The sequence below is a fragment of the Euleptes europaea genome, chromosome 11 (assembly GCF_029931775.1).
Source record: "Euleptes europaea isolate rEulEur1 chromosome 11, rEulEur1.hap1, whole genome shotgun sequence".
NCBI lineage: Eukaryota > Metazoa > Chordata > Lepidosauria > Squamata > Sphaerodactylidae > Euleptes > Euleptes europaea.
In genome coordinates this window covers 67,936,039-67,952,037 of record NC_079322.1, presented here as the reverse complement: position 1 = coordinate 67,952,037, position 15,999 = coordinate 67,936,039, and the positions used below count along the sequence as shown (strand labels likewise).

Genomic DNA, 15,999 nt, shown 5'->3' with positions numbered 1-15,999 from the left:
TCACAGATAAGACATGATTAGCTTTGTAATGTTTCACAAGTCCATGTGTCTTGGCTATACCTGTTCTGCAAGTATACTTCACGACAACAAGCTATTTAAGATTTTTAAAAGCTGTATTATTCCTACCAAGGACCATAAAAGAGTTTACAAGAGGATAGGGAAACTTGGGGGAAAACACAATTAATTTTCAGCTTAAGCTGTGCACAGCTTGATCCAAATGAAAGATTCTTCGCATATAGCACACAAAATACTTGCAATTAACTTTTCAAAGAAATCTCAAAGGGGGTTGACTTTTACACTTCATGACAGTTTCATTTCTCTGCAAGCAAATGTCAACGTTTCTTCTAGTGAACCACACAGACTGATGGGAAATAGCATGCTAATCTTTGAAGGGCACTAACTTTTAAAATGAACTTACCTAACAAACTAAGCTGATAGCACAGTTCGAATGCAATAAAAAGTATAACAATGCACACTTTTAAAACCATGCACGAAAACAAACACCGCATGCTCTGCCATTCCATTATTAGGACTAAGTGGGTTTTAGCAGCACCAATCCACTCTGGTAGGTTAAAAAAAAAAAGTACATAATATACATAACACCCGAGAACTCACAAATAGTGCTCTATAGAGTGAGGTAGTATTTTCACAAAAGACTAGTCCCGAAGCTCTCCTCTCTTTTAAGTATCCACACCCAAAGTTTCCCTCGTAGATACTCTTTAAGAAGATGGAAGGAGAAAGCAGAGAGTTGACGGGATTGGGGCAGCATAAATGCATAAGCAGCTTCACTTTAGCACAGTTAAGGAAAACAGTCAAAGGAGTCTGAAATTACTGATTGGCACAAAAAAGTTATTAGCACCGAAAGTCATTTTTTCTCCTCTCCAATTGCTTTCATATTACAATAACATTTGAATGACAAATCACATAACCTTTTTAGGAACACTCTGATTATACTTTTCACATCTAACATCTATCCATTTTTTTTTATTAAGGGTACTTCCGTACTACTAATAGTGGCCCAACATCCAGTAGTGATGTTAGTGTTAAATGGGCCAAGTATCCTAGATCTCTGTGAAGCAATTCCTTGTACTTTTTAAATCACCCAAGAGCTGCATGTCTAGAAATTACTAGATGGGGTGATAAGGATAAAGAGGAAAGTTCCAAAGAAAACTTTGAATGCCTGACTTTGTATGGTCACACTTTTTTTCTCTCAAGGGCTTTTTAATCTCTTGCTTGCTTGCAAAAACGTCTGATCCAGGAAGGTTCTCAGATTATAACGTATCTGCATAGTACAATTTTAACTTAAACAAGTTAAAATATATATCATAAGTTAACTTTGGAGACATTCTTATGCAGTCCGATCCTATGTACTGAGGTAAATCACCAGCCCCCATTACAAGCAGCAATATATATTTGTTAGGATTTATTCAATAAATAAATAAATAAATCCTGAAGGATTTATTCAAAATTTCAAATCCTTTTTTGTAAAACAAATTTATTATATATCTATATAACCAAAGGGGAACCTTAAAGGATTGGTCACGATTACCACTGAAGATTTAAGAAGTTGCTAACTGTGACCTTCTATTCCCCTCAACCCCAAACGCAATCAGAAATCTAAGGACCAGCTGCATTTTAATAAGTAAGGTATATTTAGGAAGTACTATCTGTTTAGAAGTTTACCATATCTAGTATAGAAATTCTAAACCCCAGGCTTAACAGCTACATAAGGCTACCCCTGAGCAGTTTACTCAGTTTAAACTACACCACAGACGCACAGAATTCCCCTTATGTAAGCAGCATGTACTTTGAGAGCACTAATATCCATTTTTCATTTTACCTTGAAAAATACTGTCATCACAAGTTAAACTCTGTTTGAGTGAACCACCTCCCACAGACACCCTTGAAGAAATCTGAAAGCACACAATATCTTCATGCTTAATAAATTTGCTCTTTAGATATAAAAACTGGAGCCAGGAATTAGCGGTCTCTAATCCAATCCAAGGATTCAAAAGTCTGTTTCCTAGAAGGGGGTCTACTAAAGCACGGAGAATGACAGCTCCCACTTTTCCAGCACATGTACAAGGTAAATGACATGTTATATTGGTCTTTCAGCTCAGCCCTCCTTCCTGGTAGGGCTATCTAGTGTACAAAGCTACCTGGGGAACTTTACAATTTGAGGTTTCCAAGAAAGAATTCCTGCCTTACTGATAATATAGCTGTATTTTGCTCCTTTGGGCGGGGGGGGGGGGGGAGAGAAATCATATGGATATTAAAGTTCTGAATACTTACAGCCCTTACAAATACCACTTTTGTTAATCAGAGGCGAGGAGACCTGCACATGCAGTGGAGTTTTTCTTTTTCTTTTGCCAATCAAAAGCAGCTTGCACTGCTGCAATGGGAGATGCTATTCAACTTAAGTAAACATCAAGCCCCCACTGGGCCCACTTAATGTGCGCCTGAAGTGGCCACACTATCAGTGAGCCAATCCAACACCAGGATTCACCCACACCCTTGGGGGTCAGACTGACTGTACCCATAATTCCATGATTTACACAGTTATGCTAAATATTTTTTTTTAAAAGGTAAAGGTCCCCTGTGCAAGCACCTGGTCATTCCTGACCCATGGGGTGACGTCACATCCCGACGTTTACTAGGCAGACTTCTGTTTACAGGGTGGTTTGCCAGTGCCTTCCCCAGTCATCTTCCCTTTACCCCCCAGCATGCTGGGTACTCATTTTACCGACCTCAGAAGGATGGATGGCTGAGTCAACCTTGAGCTGGCTACCTGAAACCAACTTCCATCGGGATCGAACTCAGATCGTGAGCAGAGCTTGGACTGCAGTACTGCAGCTTACCACTCTGCGCCACGGGGCAAAAATAATTTAGGGTTAGGGGAAAAAAGGTTTTCACAAAATGGTGGTCAACTCAAAACACCGACCGCATCTGGTCTTCAGTTTCTCACACGTGGCTTGCAATAGTGAAGTGTGAAGCACAGCCCTATGCAAGCTTACTAAGTTGCATGCCCCCAATAAGTTCAGTGGCCTTTCTCCCGAGCATGCGCAAGACTGTGTCACTGTCTTAAAAGTTCACAAACATCAGCTGTGAAATATCTACTCCGGCATCAAAGGAAATATTAATTTACAGCACGGCAAAACACAAGTATTTTATTCTGTAAACATGACTGAATGACCTGCTCTGAAACAAAAAAAAAAATCTATCACACAATGTATGTTTATCTTTGGGAGATGCTGGCTTTGCAAAGGGCACATGAAAATGCGGTTAAAGACATGGCATCATGTGGATTAGTGAGGCAAAGTGGCATACTAGTAAGCAACATGTGACTAAAGAAAAGTTCACAATCATCCAAGAACAGCATTATTACCACCAGGGGGACTTACTGGTAGATTTCTTGCCGAATCCAAATAGAGAATAAGTAATGCTGAAGAAAGCCCATCATTGGCTTGGTCTTTATCAGCTCTAATGCTTTTTAGCACCTAAAATTAAAACAATACAAGTGAAAAATTATCCAATTATGTATGACAGATTTTGTAAAAGAAACTCTAAAGATGTCCACAACATGTCAATTAATGTACAATATAAACATGTTTTTTTAAAAAAACAATCTACTCTACATTAAGGAATAACAGAGTAAACAAATGGCTTTTAAAGAATTACACAGGTATAAGAGAGAGAAAGGATCTTTCTCACATTACACAATCGTCACCTGCCCTAGGGATGAAAAGAACTTGTGGTGCTGTTTCCGTTTACACATTAATGGGAGATGGGAGTATCTCCCAGTTAACCAAAATAGTACACTGCAGTCTTCTTGGTGCAAAATGTAACTCTCTCTACCACCTTTCTATCTGAGTCCTGTGGGTTCTGGCTAGGCTTCCCAATGCTGCTTCGGCAAATGCTGGGAGATTTGGGGGCAGTAACTGGGGAGGGTAGAGTTTGGGGATAGCATGGTGCCACTTCTGGGTAATGCTCTAGGTTTCCTCCCCTAGTTGCTGTGGTCTATACTGCAGAGACCAGAAAAAATTCCTAGTGTCGCTATGTGGAGGCTATTTCCCCCCCTCTGGTGTGAGAAATTGGGGCTGGGCCAGGTAATTCCCCATCCTGGGCAGGTAAATGGGAGGACTACCTTTGGTAGATGCTGCTGAAGAGGATCTATATACATGAATCTCTTAAATGTATCTAGGAGTAGACACAAACAAGAGGGGACCTGAAAGGATGTGCAGGGGGCATCTAATTTGCAATGCTCCACTATCTTCTCTTTCACTTCCCTGAAAGCCCACACGGCCTCTCCTCTTTCCTGCTTCATTTTCTCCTTCCCACCCAACCTGCTTTTATCTTCCCCTATCTCAGATTTCCCTCACAGTGGTTGCTGGCAGGCCTGGACCCATGAATCCTCCTTCAAAGGCCAAAACAGCCCTGGAAAGGGCCCTGTCCCCTTCCCCCTACCTTTTACTAACAGAAACCAAAGTTTGAAGGATGGAAATACTGCTATGGATGCCTAGCAACAACCACAACAGCCACTGAGCAGGCATTCATTTCTTAAAGCTGCAGGAACTGCTTTTAGTATTGGGGGGGGGGGTAAGAATCCCATGACCTGGATGGCCCAGGCTAGCCTGATCTCGTCAGATCTCAGAAGCTAAGCAGGGTCAGCCCTGGTTAGTATTTGGATGGGAGACCACCAAGGAATACCAGGGTTGCCGTGCAGAGGAAGGCACTGGCAAACCACCTCTGTTAGTCTCTTGCCATGAAAACCCCAAAAGGGGTCGCCATAAGTCGGATGCGACTTGAAGGCACTTTACACACACACACAAGAATCCCATGCTTTTTAAAAAAGATTTCAGATTTTTCTGCAGACCTGGGGCTTTTCTCAGATTTGTAGAAAGATTTGTTTTGTCTATTCATGGCTCCAGACTTTGAATTTAAAAATCAACTGATTTGGCAATGTTGAGAATTAGGTATATTGACAACGTCCATCCCAAAGAAAATAATTCCACCAGAAAATTCATCTATAGCAGCAACTCCTATGGAATTCCAAACCCTATTTTTTGAGCTGAGTCAACCACAGAGTGTTTGCACAAGAGGAAATCCTGATCATTAGTCCTTGTTCGTCTGAGCATTTATTATTATTTTTTAAATGATGCCACTGATTACCATTTATGGAGGTCATAAAATATTCCTGAGTTATGTACAAGTGAAAATCTACAGGATTTCACTTTTATCTAGATAAAGGCAGCCTTGGCCAGTCAAAATTTTTGACGAAACAGTTTGGAAACCATACCTGGTCAAGAGTCTCTACAGTAGGCATCAATGTGAGCCATTCAAGTTTTAAATGCAATTTTCCTTTGGAGACTTCATCCAAAGTGAACCACTGTAAAAAAAAAAAGTCATTTAATGCCATGAAAAGTAAGGCTATTCACTAATAAATTAACAGTCACTGATTACTCACCCATGATGCACCGTTTGCAAAGAATACGATGATGCACTGACAGTACTGTGATTGACAGATGGCTATCACATAACCCATAATGTAAAGCTAAAATGACATTTCGAAAGTTTTGCTTCAGGGATATCCTACACAGATTCATCAGTATCTAGTCAATCATTCCTCGTTGAGCGCTTTTGGACACTGTTTATGCATCTGGCAATATCAACATGAATGCCACAGCTTTACATGATTAGTTCTAAGGATTCAGTAACTCAGAATCATCATAACCTGCCAATACAACACACAAACCCAAATATGATATACCTATCTTCTACAGTTCCACCTGCAGTTAGTAGTGTAAAGAAGAAGCAAAAAAGGAATCTTGTGACACTTTAAGACATAAACCACAAGACTTCTTTGCATTTTTGCTGCAACCAGTGAATTGCTACAGCTACATCTTTATCCAATGTTAAAGGAGGTTGTCCTCAAGTGACAGAGTCTGTTCAATGAGGAAAGCTCTGTTATGGTGGTATGGCAGCTTTGCAACTCCTTCGAAAATTTCACTTTAATACGTGATTAGGTTTTCTGGGCTGATCCCTATGAAAGGCTGGTCAAATAATCCCCCCTCCCTTCTCCCCTTTCCCTAAAACACACAGGAAGAGACCTACCTCATCCAGGTAGCGTTCCTTTTCAACCTCAATTAGGTCAATCATCAGACTAGCAGAAGAAGACAATGCATTAGAAGACTGCTACCTCTACTACAGGATGTGAAGCTCGAATTGTGTGGACGTACAATGGTAACTGAAGTATTTAAAAAGACGATGGTAACCTCATATTTGTGCTCTCCGTAAAGGATCTGAGTGAATGACCCGGCTTCTACACTCCTACCCAGGCAGACAGTCATTGTGAAAGGAAAGAATTATTGAGGAAATGTGAAACAAAGAGTAACTGTCCATTAAGTACTGTGGATAAAACAGCAGCATTCACAAGTGCTGGGGAAGAGCTGGAAAACAATATCCCGGACTTGGGACACAGAATCATGTTTAAGGGGAAACAAGTATAAAGCATGGCTTGGGAGGGGACACAGAAAAACTTTCTGTGGTTGCTCCTCACACACATATTAGAAGCTAAGACCTATCACATAAGATACCCTATCATTGTTACCGTGCGGACAGGCTTGTACTCTTATTTCTCTTAGTGTCAACATTTATTTGCTTTCTTTTCAGAGTCCAGCATTTTTAAAATGCCATGCACAAAATATCATGGTATTCTGAAAAGGCACAGAGTAATTCCTTTATGCCATGAATATATGCTGAGAATGCTAAATCTATTTTATCATGTTTTGCAAGTCTAATTGGGGCAGCCACTCTTTCTTCCTTCGCAACACAGAAAACTATCATAATATTAAATCATTCTTTTAGTATTCCATCATAATATTAAATCATTCTTTTAGTATTCCTATGAAGGTGTTTCATGGGCTAAAACGATTATTTTTGCCTGCTTGACCCATTAGACATACAAAGAACTAGAACTAAGATGAATACTTAAAGATAGGTAACATACAAAATGTACCTATTAAAGTTGTCATTACAATTTTGCTCAAGTACTTTTTAATCTTTTGGCAATGTTTTCAGAACTGTCTTGTCATATTTACCTTCCTAGAAAATCATCCTTGTCTGGGTCTTCGTCAAATAGCTCAATCTCTAATTCTTGTCCTGGATGCTCGTACACTAAAGCCTAGAAATGCAACAGTTAACAAGAATAGGCAGCCTGGTCAACGTAAATATATGATATAGCCTTGATGTAGCTTTTATTTAAATTACATATCCACCCTCTAAAATACTATATGCTAACAAGGTAGTAAAACAGTAGATGGTCTAGTACAACTGACAATTTTACACAAGGGCTTATGTGTGACCATGGCAACACACTAATAACTTGCATTGTGTAATGGTGCTTGTTACAGGGCCCACAACCAATGCTCCATATGGTTATAGTGTACTATCAGATGACTTTATCCGCTTATGGTGAATGGATCCTAACCCTATCCTATTGTGACAGACAGGAAGCTCCTCAGAGGACTCAGCTAAGCCTATAGGAGTGCTGCTCCAGCATCTAATCAGCATCCATTCAGGAAGGGGGAGCTGAGATCTGCCTCAGGGAGAGGGCAAGGGCAGCTCAGGTCTGGCTCAGGAAAAAGAACAGACAGAGAGAAAGGGTAGCTTTGCCTGGTAGAGACAAAACACATCTTTCTCTAGGAGCGAACAGAGTACCCAATTGTTAGGCCAGTCTCTGGTAATGAGCAGACCTTGTACTATTTAGTCTGACAGCTCTTCACAAAGCATACCTGCGGACATTTAAGTCTACACAGGCAATGGCTAATTTTTGGCCCATACTTTTCAATTTTAATAAAGAAACCCCATCAATGGAGTATTGTCGTCTTCTTTTTTTAAGCCATGCCTGTTCTGTTCCTTGTTTTGGAAGGGAACATTTAAACCTCTAGCAATGCACGTCACACAAAAGGAGCTGTAGCCGATCTGCCAAGCCTCCAGTGACAAACTTACTATTTTGGGCATCACATTTAAAAACCATTTACCATAATCATTTTTTAAACAAAAGATATAAGCAGAGCTGTGTGTAAATATCTTGGTTCTCACTTTAAGAAGCGCAATCTCTACCATCAGTCTTTTAGCACTGATGGCACGGGTGGGTAGATCATCAACAATAGTCCACAAGTGGACCCCTTGACCAATTTGCATTTGGCCATCTGTTGCCTGGTGGCTGCTCAGATTCTTGCAAAGAATGTTAGGCTAGGTGGATCGTGATCTGATCCAGCAATGTACCTTTTAAGCAACACTCAGGATCATTTAACACGGATTAGTCATACCTTAATAATCCTGCCTGAGCACCCCATTTAGCATTGCAGCGTGGTGTAGTCGTTAAGAGCGGTGGTTTGGAGCAGTGGCCTCTGATCTGTTGTGGGGCAGCAGGTATGGGGAGAAGGACATTCTAAAACCTGAGGGCAATCACTGAAAATCCCTGTCATTAAGGCCACCAGCCTTATCTCTGAACACAGATAAAGGTGAAGAAGAATAAGAGTTGGTTTTTATATGCCGACTTTCTCTACCGCTTAAGGGAGAATTAAAACGGCTTACAATCACCTCCCCTCCCCTCAACAGACACCCTGTGAAGAAGGTGAGACTGAGAGAGTGTGACTAGCCCAAGGTCAACCAGCTGGCTTCATGTGTAGGAGTGGGGAAACCAACCCGGTTCACCGGATTAGCCTCTGCCGCTGTCAGATAGGCTCTCTGCCGGCCCCGGATAAGAAACAAGATGGTTCCCCCCACGGACAAAATGGAGTTTTTTGTGCACTCCGTCCCTCCCCGTTTGCACCCGGTCTCCTGCCCAAGATCTGCACCTCAATGGAGACCCGCCCGAGTAATCGCTGATCTGATACCGGGTCCCGCAAGACAATGCCGGGAGCCCGGGAAGATCAGCTAGTTAATGCACACGTTTATTTCCTGTATGCGTTGTCTTAAGTCTTTACCGGTAGTTAACTTCTGTATTGTCTCTTCGTTTCTAAAACCTAATCGACCCCATTGTATTTACCCTATATATGTATCGATATTTCCCTATGCCTGTATTCTAGCCTTAAGTTTCTATGATCTGCTGAACCTGCTGACTTTCTGAAATAAAACTTTTAACTCACTGCATCGTCTGGAGAGAAGTCTTTATTACCAGGAACGCAACGTGTTGCTGAGACCTGACAGCCGCTTACGCGGAGGAGTGGGGAATCAAACCCGGTTCTCCAGATCAGAGTCCACCACTCCAAAACCACCACTCTTAACCACTACACCACGCTGGCTCTCAGAGTCTTTCCCAGTTGCAAGATGATCATCTGGCATAACGGATCCACCCCACGGGTATACTGTTGAGATTTACTTAGCCTATCTTTTCAATAAGAATAGGGAAAAAATGAAAGCAAACCCTTCAACATCTTTTATTTAATGAGATATTTTACATTGTTTAACTTCATTGTGCTGATATATGGTTTTAACAATTCTGACCAGAAAATAGGGAATCTGTCTTGAAACATCGTCTTGTTATCACAGAGGTCAAAAGGCCACTGCCTTGATGTCTGGCATCTTGAAACCTTAAGATTTCAAACAGACATTAAGCCCTTTTCTATCAGTACGTAGGCACAGCACTTTGAGGAGTTAAGAGAGCTACTTCAAACATTACTTTCCCTGTAAGGTAGGGAAAATAATATAATTTTTTAATTCCATGACAAGCAGTGCTCATAATTTTGTTTCCCTTGCCACACATTCACAAAGCTACTTTTTAATCTATGCATCAGCTGCCCAATTGTATCAATAGAAAAGACAGTTAAGAAACAAAAAAATTTCTCCATTTTTAAATAAGAAGTAATCAATCAGCTTTGACAGGTTCCAAAACTACTTAATCAAATTTAGAAAAAAAAAAAATTACACCCACATGGACTAATGCCCTGACCTGGATGGCCCAGGCTAGCCCGATCTCATCAGATCTCAGAAGCTAAGCAGGGTCAGCCCTGCTTACTATTTGGATGGGAGCAGTCAAGGAAGTCCAGGGTCGCTATGCAGAGGCAGGCAACAGCAGATCATCTCTAAACATCTCTTGCCTTGAAAACCCTACAGGGTCGCCATAAGTCAACTGTGACTTGACAGCAGTTTCCACCATCACCGACTAATATTTTAAAACTTTTTACCTCATAAACTTCATTCCACTTTGGACTGAGGTTTTCTTTGATGACTTTACTTTGGAAAATCTGATTGCCGACACGAATGATTCCATAAGGATCAGACTTTCCCTTAATTGCTCCCTTTAGGAAAGTATCTTTTCTTTCCAGATCCTGAGCTTCAAGGAAGTGTATTCGTAGTACACCCTGTCAACAGACAAGAGAGAGGCGATCCACATTTTCAATAATGTATTAAAATATTTCAAATTGTAGGCAGGTTGGTCATTAACTGGATTTTATTAGACCCTTATGAACCGCTGCCTACACGGCTGCTATGGTGTAGCTACTCAGAGCTCCTGAGCTAGAATGCTTATTCAGTTTCTGGACCACAATGACTTCTATGACTAAATGGTGTGTCGTAACAACATTCCACATGCGATCCCACCTACAGTTAGAGAGCAACCACAGCCAAGAATTTGTATTTTATGGTCCCTCCATTTCTTATTAAAGAAATTAAAGAGCTTTTATTGTGGCTTCTTTTCATGCTGTCATGTTAGTATCTTGAAGTACCATGTGCCCAACTGAGTGTATTCTTTCCAGCCAGATGATAACCAGGTGGGAAAGACCCACGCAAATGGTCGTACTCAAAGGGTTCCAGACATTTAACCATTACCAAAATTGTATGAGACCAAAAAGAATCAACTTCCATGTTGCCACGATAACATCTGAAGAGGACCTTTCTCAGACCCTACAACATTTAAAAGGCACCATTAATGAAGTGTTATCTAGCTTTCGGAAGCTGTTCATTTAAGTGTTTCGCAGACTGCCCAGTATGTTTTAAGTGCTTCAAAATACATTTTAAAATATAATCTTTTCATTAGTCAGAATAGCACTGCAAACTTTGTACTAAAATCCTTACCTTTGGTATGGGGAACCTCAACTGAGCAATCTGCAGCTCGCTGACAAGAGGAACAGTGATCCGATTTGGAAGCACCAGATAATTAGATATAATATCTAGGATTATAGTGTCTGATAATCCGCTGTGGAGGATAAAATGTAAGCAAAATTATTTTAAAACGTCCAGTCTTAGCAGCAGTTATATGTTCAGTATTCAAACGTGAAACTGTGTCTACTGATTATACATAGTTCTACAACACTGTATCATGGCAAATTTAAATCATGTGACATAAATAATTTTCAAGTGAGTGACAAACATTTAGAAAAGCAATAAGCTCTAAGTCCTGCAGACTACCTGAAAAATAACTTGAAAAATGTGCACTTTTTTCTCTTTCAATCAAGACTAGACAGATTATGTGGTCATGATCCATTGTTGTGAAATTCCTGGGTTTTCCATTTCATGAAACTTCTGTCCCCCAAAAGCCTCCTTTAGCTCCACAAAATTTCATGGGGGGGAAATTCAGTTCAGTCTTTCTGCTTCACGTTTTGTAAAGGTAGTACTATCTGAATATACATGTTTTCATAGACTACCAGCTTTACCCTGTAAATATATAGGACATATATCTGTCATCTGGAATACACAATGATCCCCAAAGTAGAAACACACACTTAAATCCTAAACTTAACCCACATCCATCATTTTTACCCTCAATGACCACAAGATGGAAACAGTAACGCAGAATAAAGGGAAGGCCTAATAACATTTGAACAAGCAGAGTGAGTTCTTCCGTATGCTTTTATTATTGTGACTGAACATAGAAGACTGATGAATGAAGCATAATATTTATTACTTTACATTGTCTGTTTCTGACGTTATACATTTTTAGTAGATAGCTGCACTGGGCAGTTGCAAAACCAAAGAAAGCCATATAATACCTTTTATTAAGATCATCTAAAATAACACAAAAAGACACAGCAGAGTGTGCAAGCTTTAGAGTTCTCCAGAAGTTTTCATCAGGCTGAAAGTTAAAAAATAAAATAAAAGGGGGGAGATCTTTCTCTGCTTATATTTGTACATACATTCAGCCTAAATGAAGAATTCTGGAGCTTGATCTTACTGAAAGGTATTACATGGGTTTTGTTTTTGGACTATATATCACTGAAACCGATGCTAGCTCAGTATTTAACTTTTATAAACGGATCACTATAGTGTAAATTAAGATTTCTTAGGTAGCAGCATCAGTATAATGCAGCTTTACATATGCTTATCCTAATAAAAGTCTGCAATTATCAATATATTTTTCCTTCAAAAATATTAACCATCTATCTTAACATTTATTGATGCCACAGAATAATGCATTGTTTGTGATTATTTCATGAAAAGGCACAATTATGACTGCTGAATTTTTACACACAAATTCTAACTAGAACTTGCACCAAACAATCAGCTTTCCGGTACAAGAAAAAGACATTCACTAAAAGCAAGTCAGTGATTTCAGAGTTTACGGTTCTGGGTGGAGCTCTAAAGTTAACCTCAAATATTCACCACCACCACTATGGGACTTTCTGAACTGCAGAAGAACCAGAGTGACCACATTCTTTTCTTTAAAGGGGTAAGCCAAGTATAGATAGGATGCCAGCAGTTTTTCCTGCCTAAAAACAGTTGTTTTCTTCCAGATATTACACTGCTGCATATTATAAAGGACCCTACTGATTCACTAGGAAACATTCGTGAGTATAGAAACAGACCAGCAGCACAGACCACTGCTGCCATGTATAACCCTATGTTGGGAAAAGATCTGCCTCCTTTTTCCTATACTTGGAAACCAAAACACAATTGTGCAATATCTGCTGGCACCATGTAGCACGTAAAATAGCCAGCTTGGATTTGGAGGAGGCAAAGGAGTGGTTGTGGCTCACTGGCAGACAGCATGTGTTGCTTGCAGCAGTTGCCATGATCACATGAGCCTGCCTTACAATTAATCAGACCATCAATCAATCCCCATCATCTCTCGTTAAAGGATCTAAGGCTGCAAGCACTGGGAAACATCATCTTCGGTTTCATAACCAGGAAAGTTCATGTCAGAGCAGACAATACTCAACTGGACGGATCACCAGTATAAAGGAGGCTACACGCATTTGCTCCCAAGCCCCTGAATTACATTCTCTCCTCAGCCATGCTGCCTGCGAGCTCTTTTTAACCATTCGGTTTTCAAACTCGTGCCTGCTGCTACTATCCTCGTCAGGATTTTAAAACACAAAGAAACAGAAAGCCGAGCTCTAGCCAGAATTTACAGAACACAGCATTGGGGCATCCCATAATCTGAATGTTGTCAATACATCATTATGCCCATTGAACAGTTCCACTTCAAGCCATTAAGGAGCAATGCTACGTAAGGATGGCCCCAATCCTCGCTGTTGTGGTAAGCGAAAGTCCTGCACATCATGCTGAATGCATGAAGCTGTCTTATACTGAATAGGACACTTGGTCCATCAAAGTATTGTCTACTCAGACCGGCAGCAGCTCTCCAGGGTCTCAGGTTGAGGTCTTTCACATCACCTATTTGCCTGGTCCTTTCAACTGGAGGTGCCGGGGATTGAACCTGGGACCTTCTGCATGCCAAGCAGATGATCTACCACTGAGCCACAGCCACTCATCTGAAGAGACATCCTAGCTACCGCAAAGTGACACAGTTACAAGGGAGGCAGAACCGCCCCTTGATCCCCAATAAAGACTCCCATCTGTATATATTTGCTAGACAAATTTACAGGGCCCAATGGCCTGGACTACTCCCCTGGAACCTCAGAGGGTAACGGCGTTTCCTCCCATTACATTCGGTTTTCGTAACAGCTTCTTTCTCTAAGTGCCAGCGGCTGCTGCCACCTCAGCTCAGAGATGAAATCAGTCCACATCATCAGAGGAAGGCAAAGAGGTGCATTCTATGCTTGCACTGGAAGCCTTGAGGCCAGCTCTGTTATGCTCTGCTGCTACTGGGCTGCAGAACACATTTTCATGCTTGAACCAATTTACAGATGTATGTTTTAATCATGAGCTCCACGTACTGGTGTAGAAAGTACATGTAGCAGTGTGATATAGTTAAGTGTGCCAGACTAGGATCTGAGTTCGAATCCCTACTCTGCCATGGAAGCTTGCCGGGTGACCTTGGGCCAGTCACATACTCACAGCCTAGCCTCCCTCACAGGATTGTTGTGAAGACAAACGGGAGGAGAAGGGAATTATACAAGCCTCTTTGGGTCCCCACTGGGGAGTAACGCAGCAAGTAAATGAAGTAAATAAATAAATTTAATTCTTTGCACACAAATATATTCCAAAATATACATTTTCTTTTCAGGAAGGCTTACTTTAGTCCTGGAATATCCAGAATATTGGTCAGTCCTGTCCAGTTAATTTCTAAAAGCTGTAAACATAAGGGGGGAAATGTTAATATTGTTTGGAATTCCTAGAGCTTCAGGTACAGAGAAAAAAGGTCACACATTCTGAAAGCCAGGTGGGTAGCAGGAAGAAATCAGTTTAACATAAACTGTATAAGGATTTCAACCAACAGCTTGAAATTGGGAATGCCATTTATTTTAGACTACTGATGACCCAAGTACAGCCTCAGGAAGGATGCAGAACAATTCATTTATAGCTGTAAAGACTATCCCTCAGAATATCTCGCATATGGCCTCCGTTCTCAAACTTACACCAGATAGCCCCATTAAAATCATTACCCTAATTATAAAACGTTTTAAGATTGTAACTTATAACATTACTAGTGCTGCTAACCTCTTACACAGTTATGTGTGATGCAAATGACAAAAAAATAAAAATGTTGAACATAAACCAATACTTTTGGAAGCTCATTACTAGGGCCTGTTTGCAAACCTTCACAGCTGTTGGCTGAGCTGCTTTAAAATAACAGAAGAGTTCAATGGCTAAAGGGAAAATTAAATTCATTGCTATTCATTCTTAAACATTCTGTGTTGCTTTGTTCCAATACTGAACTGATGAGTTACTCATTCATATTTCCCATCATCATGCACGTTTAAAGCGTCCATAGGTAACAGCTTAAGATATTTTCTCGTGTAGCTTACACAAAACACCCGAGGAGTCAAGAACTCGTATTGTAACACATAAGTGGCTTCAATTGTTCAAAGAGATTTACAATACTTATAGCCACTAAATATTTGCACTGCTCTCGTTAGTGGTTGTACATCTAAACACAATGAATTGGAAGGCATGATCTGGCAAACCACAACCCAACCCTGGTTGAGATAAAGGTCAACCTGTTTAGAAACGAGCTTCAGAAACTAGTCATGTTAGTTGGTCCTCAGGCAAAAGTCTCTTCCGTTCTTATTTTATGAAATCTCTTAAGTGCCAAGAGCCAAACCGAACCAAGGGCCATGTACAGGAAAAGCAGGTAGTGTTCTATAGCGTCACAATCCCTACTTTTGCTATAATGCAAAATCTAGTATTTCTAATTATTGACTCATTCAGGCAGAACCAAAATTCATGTTTTTATAGATGGATGTTATCAAACCGGATGGGTTTTGTTTGAATACTGCTCTTGCAAATTCCTACACCAATGACTAAACAAAACAATGTCTGGAATGTCACAGGTTATCTGTTCCATACGGTTTCAACCGTTTTACTAAAAAAGGAAAAAACAAACAGAAGATATGCACATGGGTAGTGAGGCTGCTTTTAGTAGGATTATTCTTATAGGTGAGGCTGAAAGAACACTTAAGTCATTATTGTCAAATAATGTAAAATGAGTAAGTAGCAACAACAGCCAAGATGTTGAAATCTTACAATATTAACTACATCCAAGCTGCAAGATTTCATTAAAACAGGAGGGAGGTTAAGAGGGTGTTGCACAGAGACCAGAAGCAGTTGGTCACAAGCTCAAACAGCGGATTTTTAGATTTGATTTCACCTTCA

General features: G+C 40.4%; 1 protein-coding gene across 1 annotated transcript in view; it reads right to left on the bottom strand.

Moving 5' to 3' along the window:
- The window catches only part of ESYT2 (extended synaptotagmin 2), a 79,451-nt gene that overhangs the window by 24,086 nt on the left and 39,366 nt on the right, over nucleotides 1–15,999 (bottom strand). The window contains exons 7-14 of the mRNA XM_056857315.1: nucleotides 14,421–14,476; nucleotides 11,080–11,200; nucleotides 10,191–10,367; nucleotides 7,098–7,180; nucleotides 6,112–6,160; nucleotides 5,297–5,386; nucleotides 3,402–3,497; nucleotides 616–717 (exon numbers count right to left, since the gene is read on the bottom strand). Of these exons, the coding sequence (XP_056713293.1) occupies nucleotides 616–717; nucleotides 3,402–3,497; nucleotides 5,297–5,386; nucleotides 6,112–6,160; nucleotides 7,098–7,180; nucleotides 10,191–10,367; nucleotides 11,080–11,200; nucleotides 14,421–14,476 (774 nt within the window). The remainder of the gene's footprint in view (nucleotides 1–615; nucleotides 718–3,401; nucleotides 3,498–5,296; nucleotides 5,387–6,111; nucleotides 6,161–7,097; nucleotides 7,181–10,190; nucleotides 10,368–11,079; nucleotides 11,201–14,420; nucleotides 14,477–15,999) is intronic.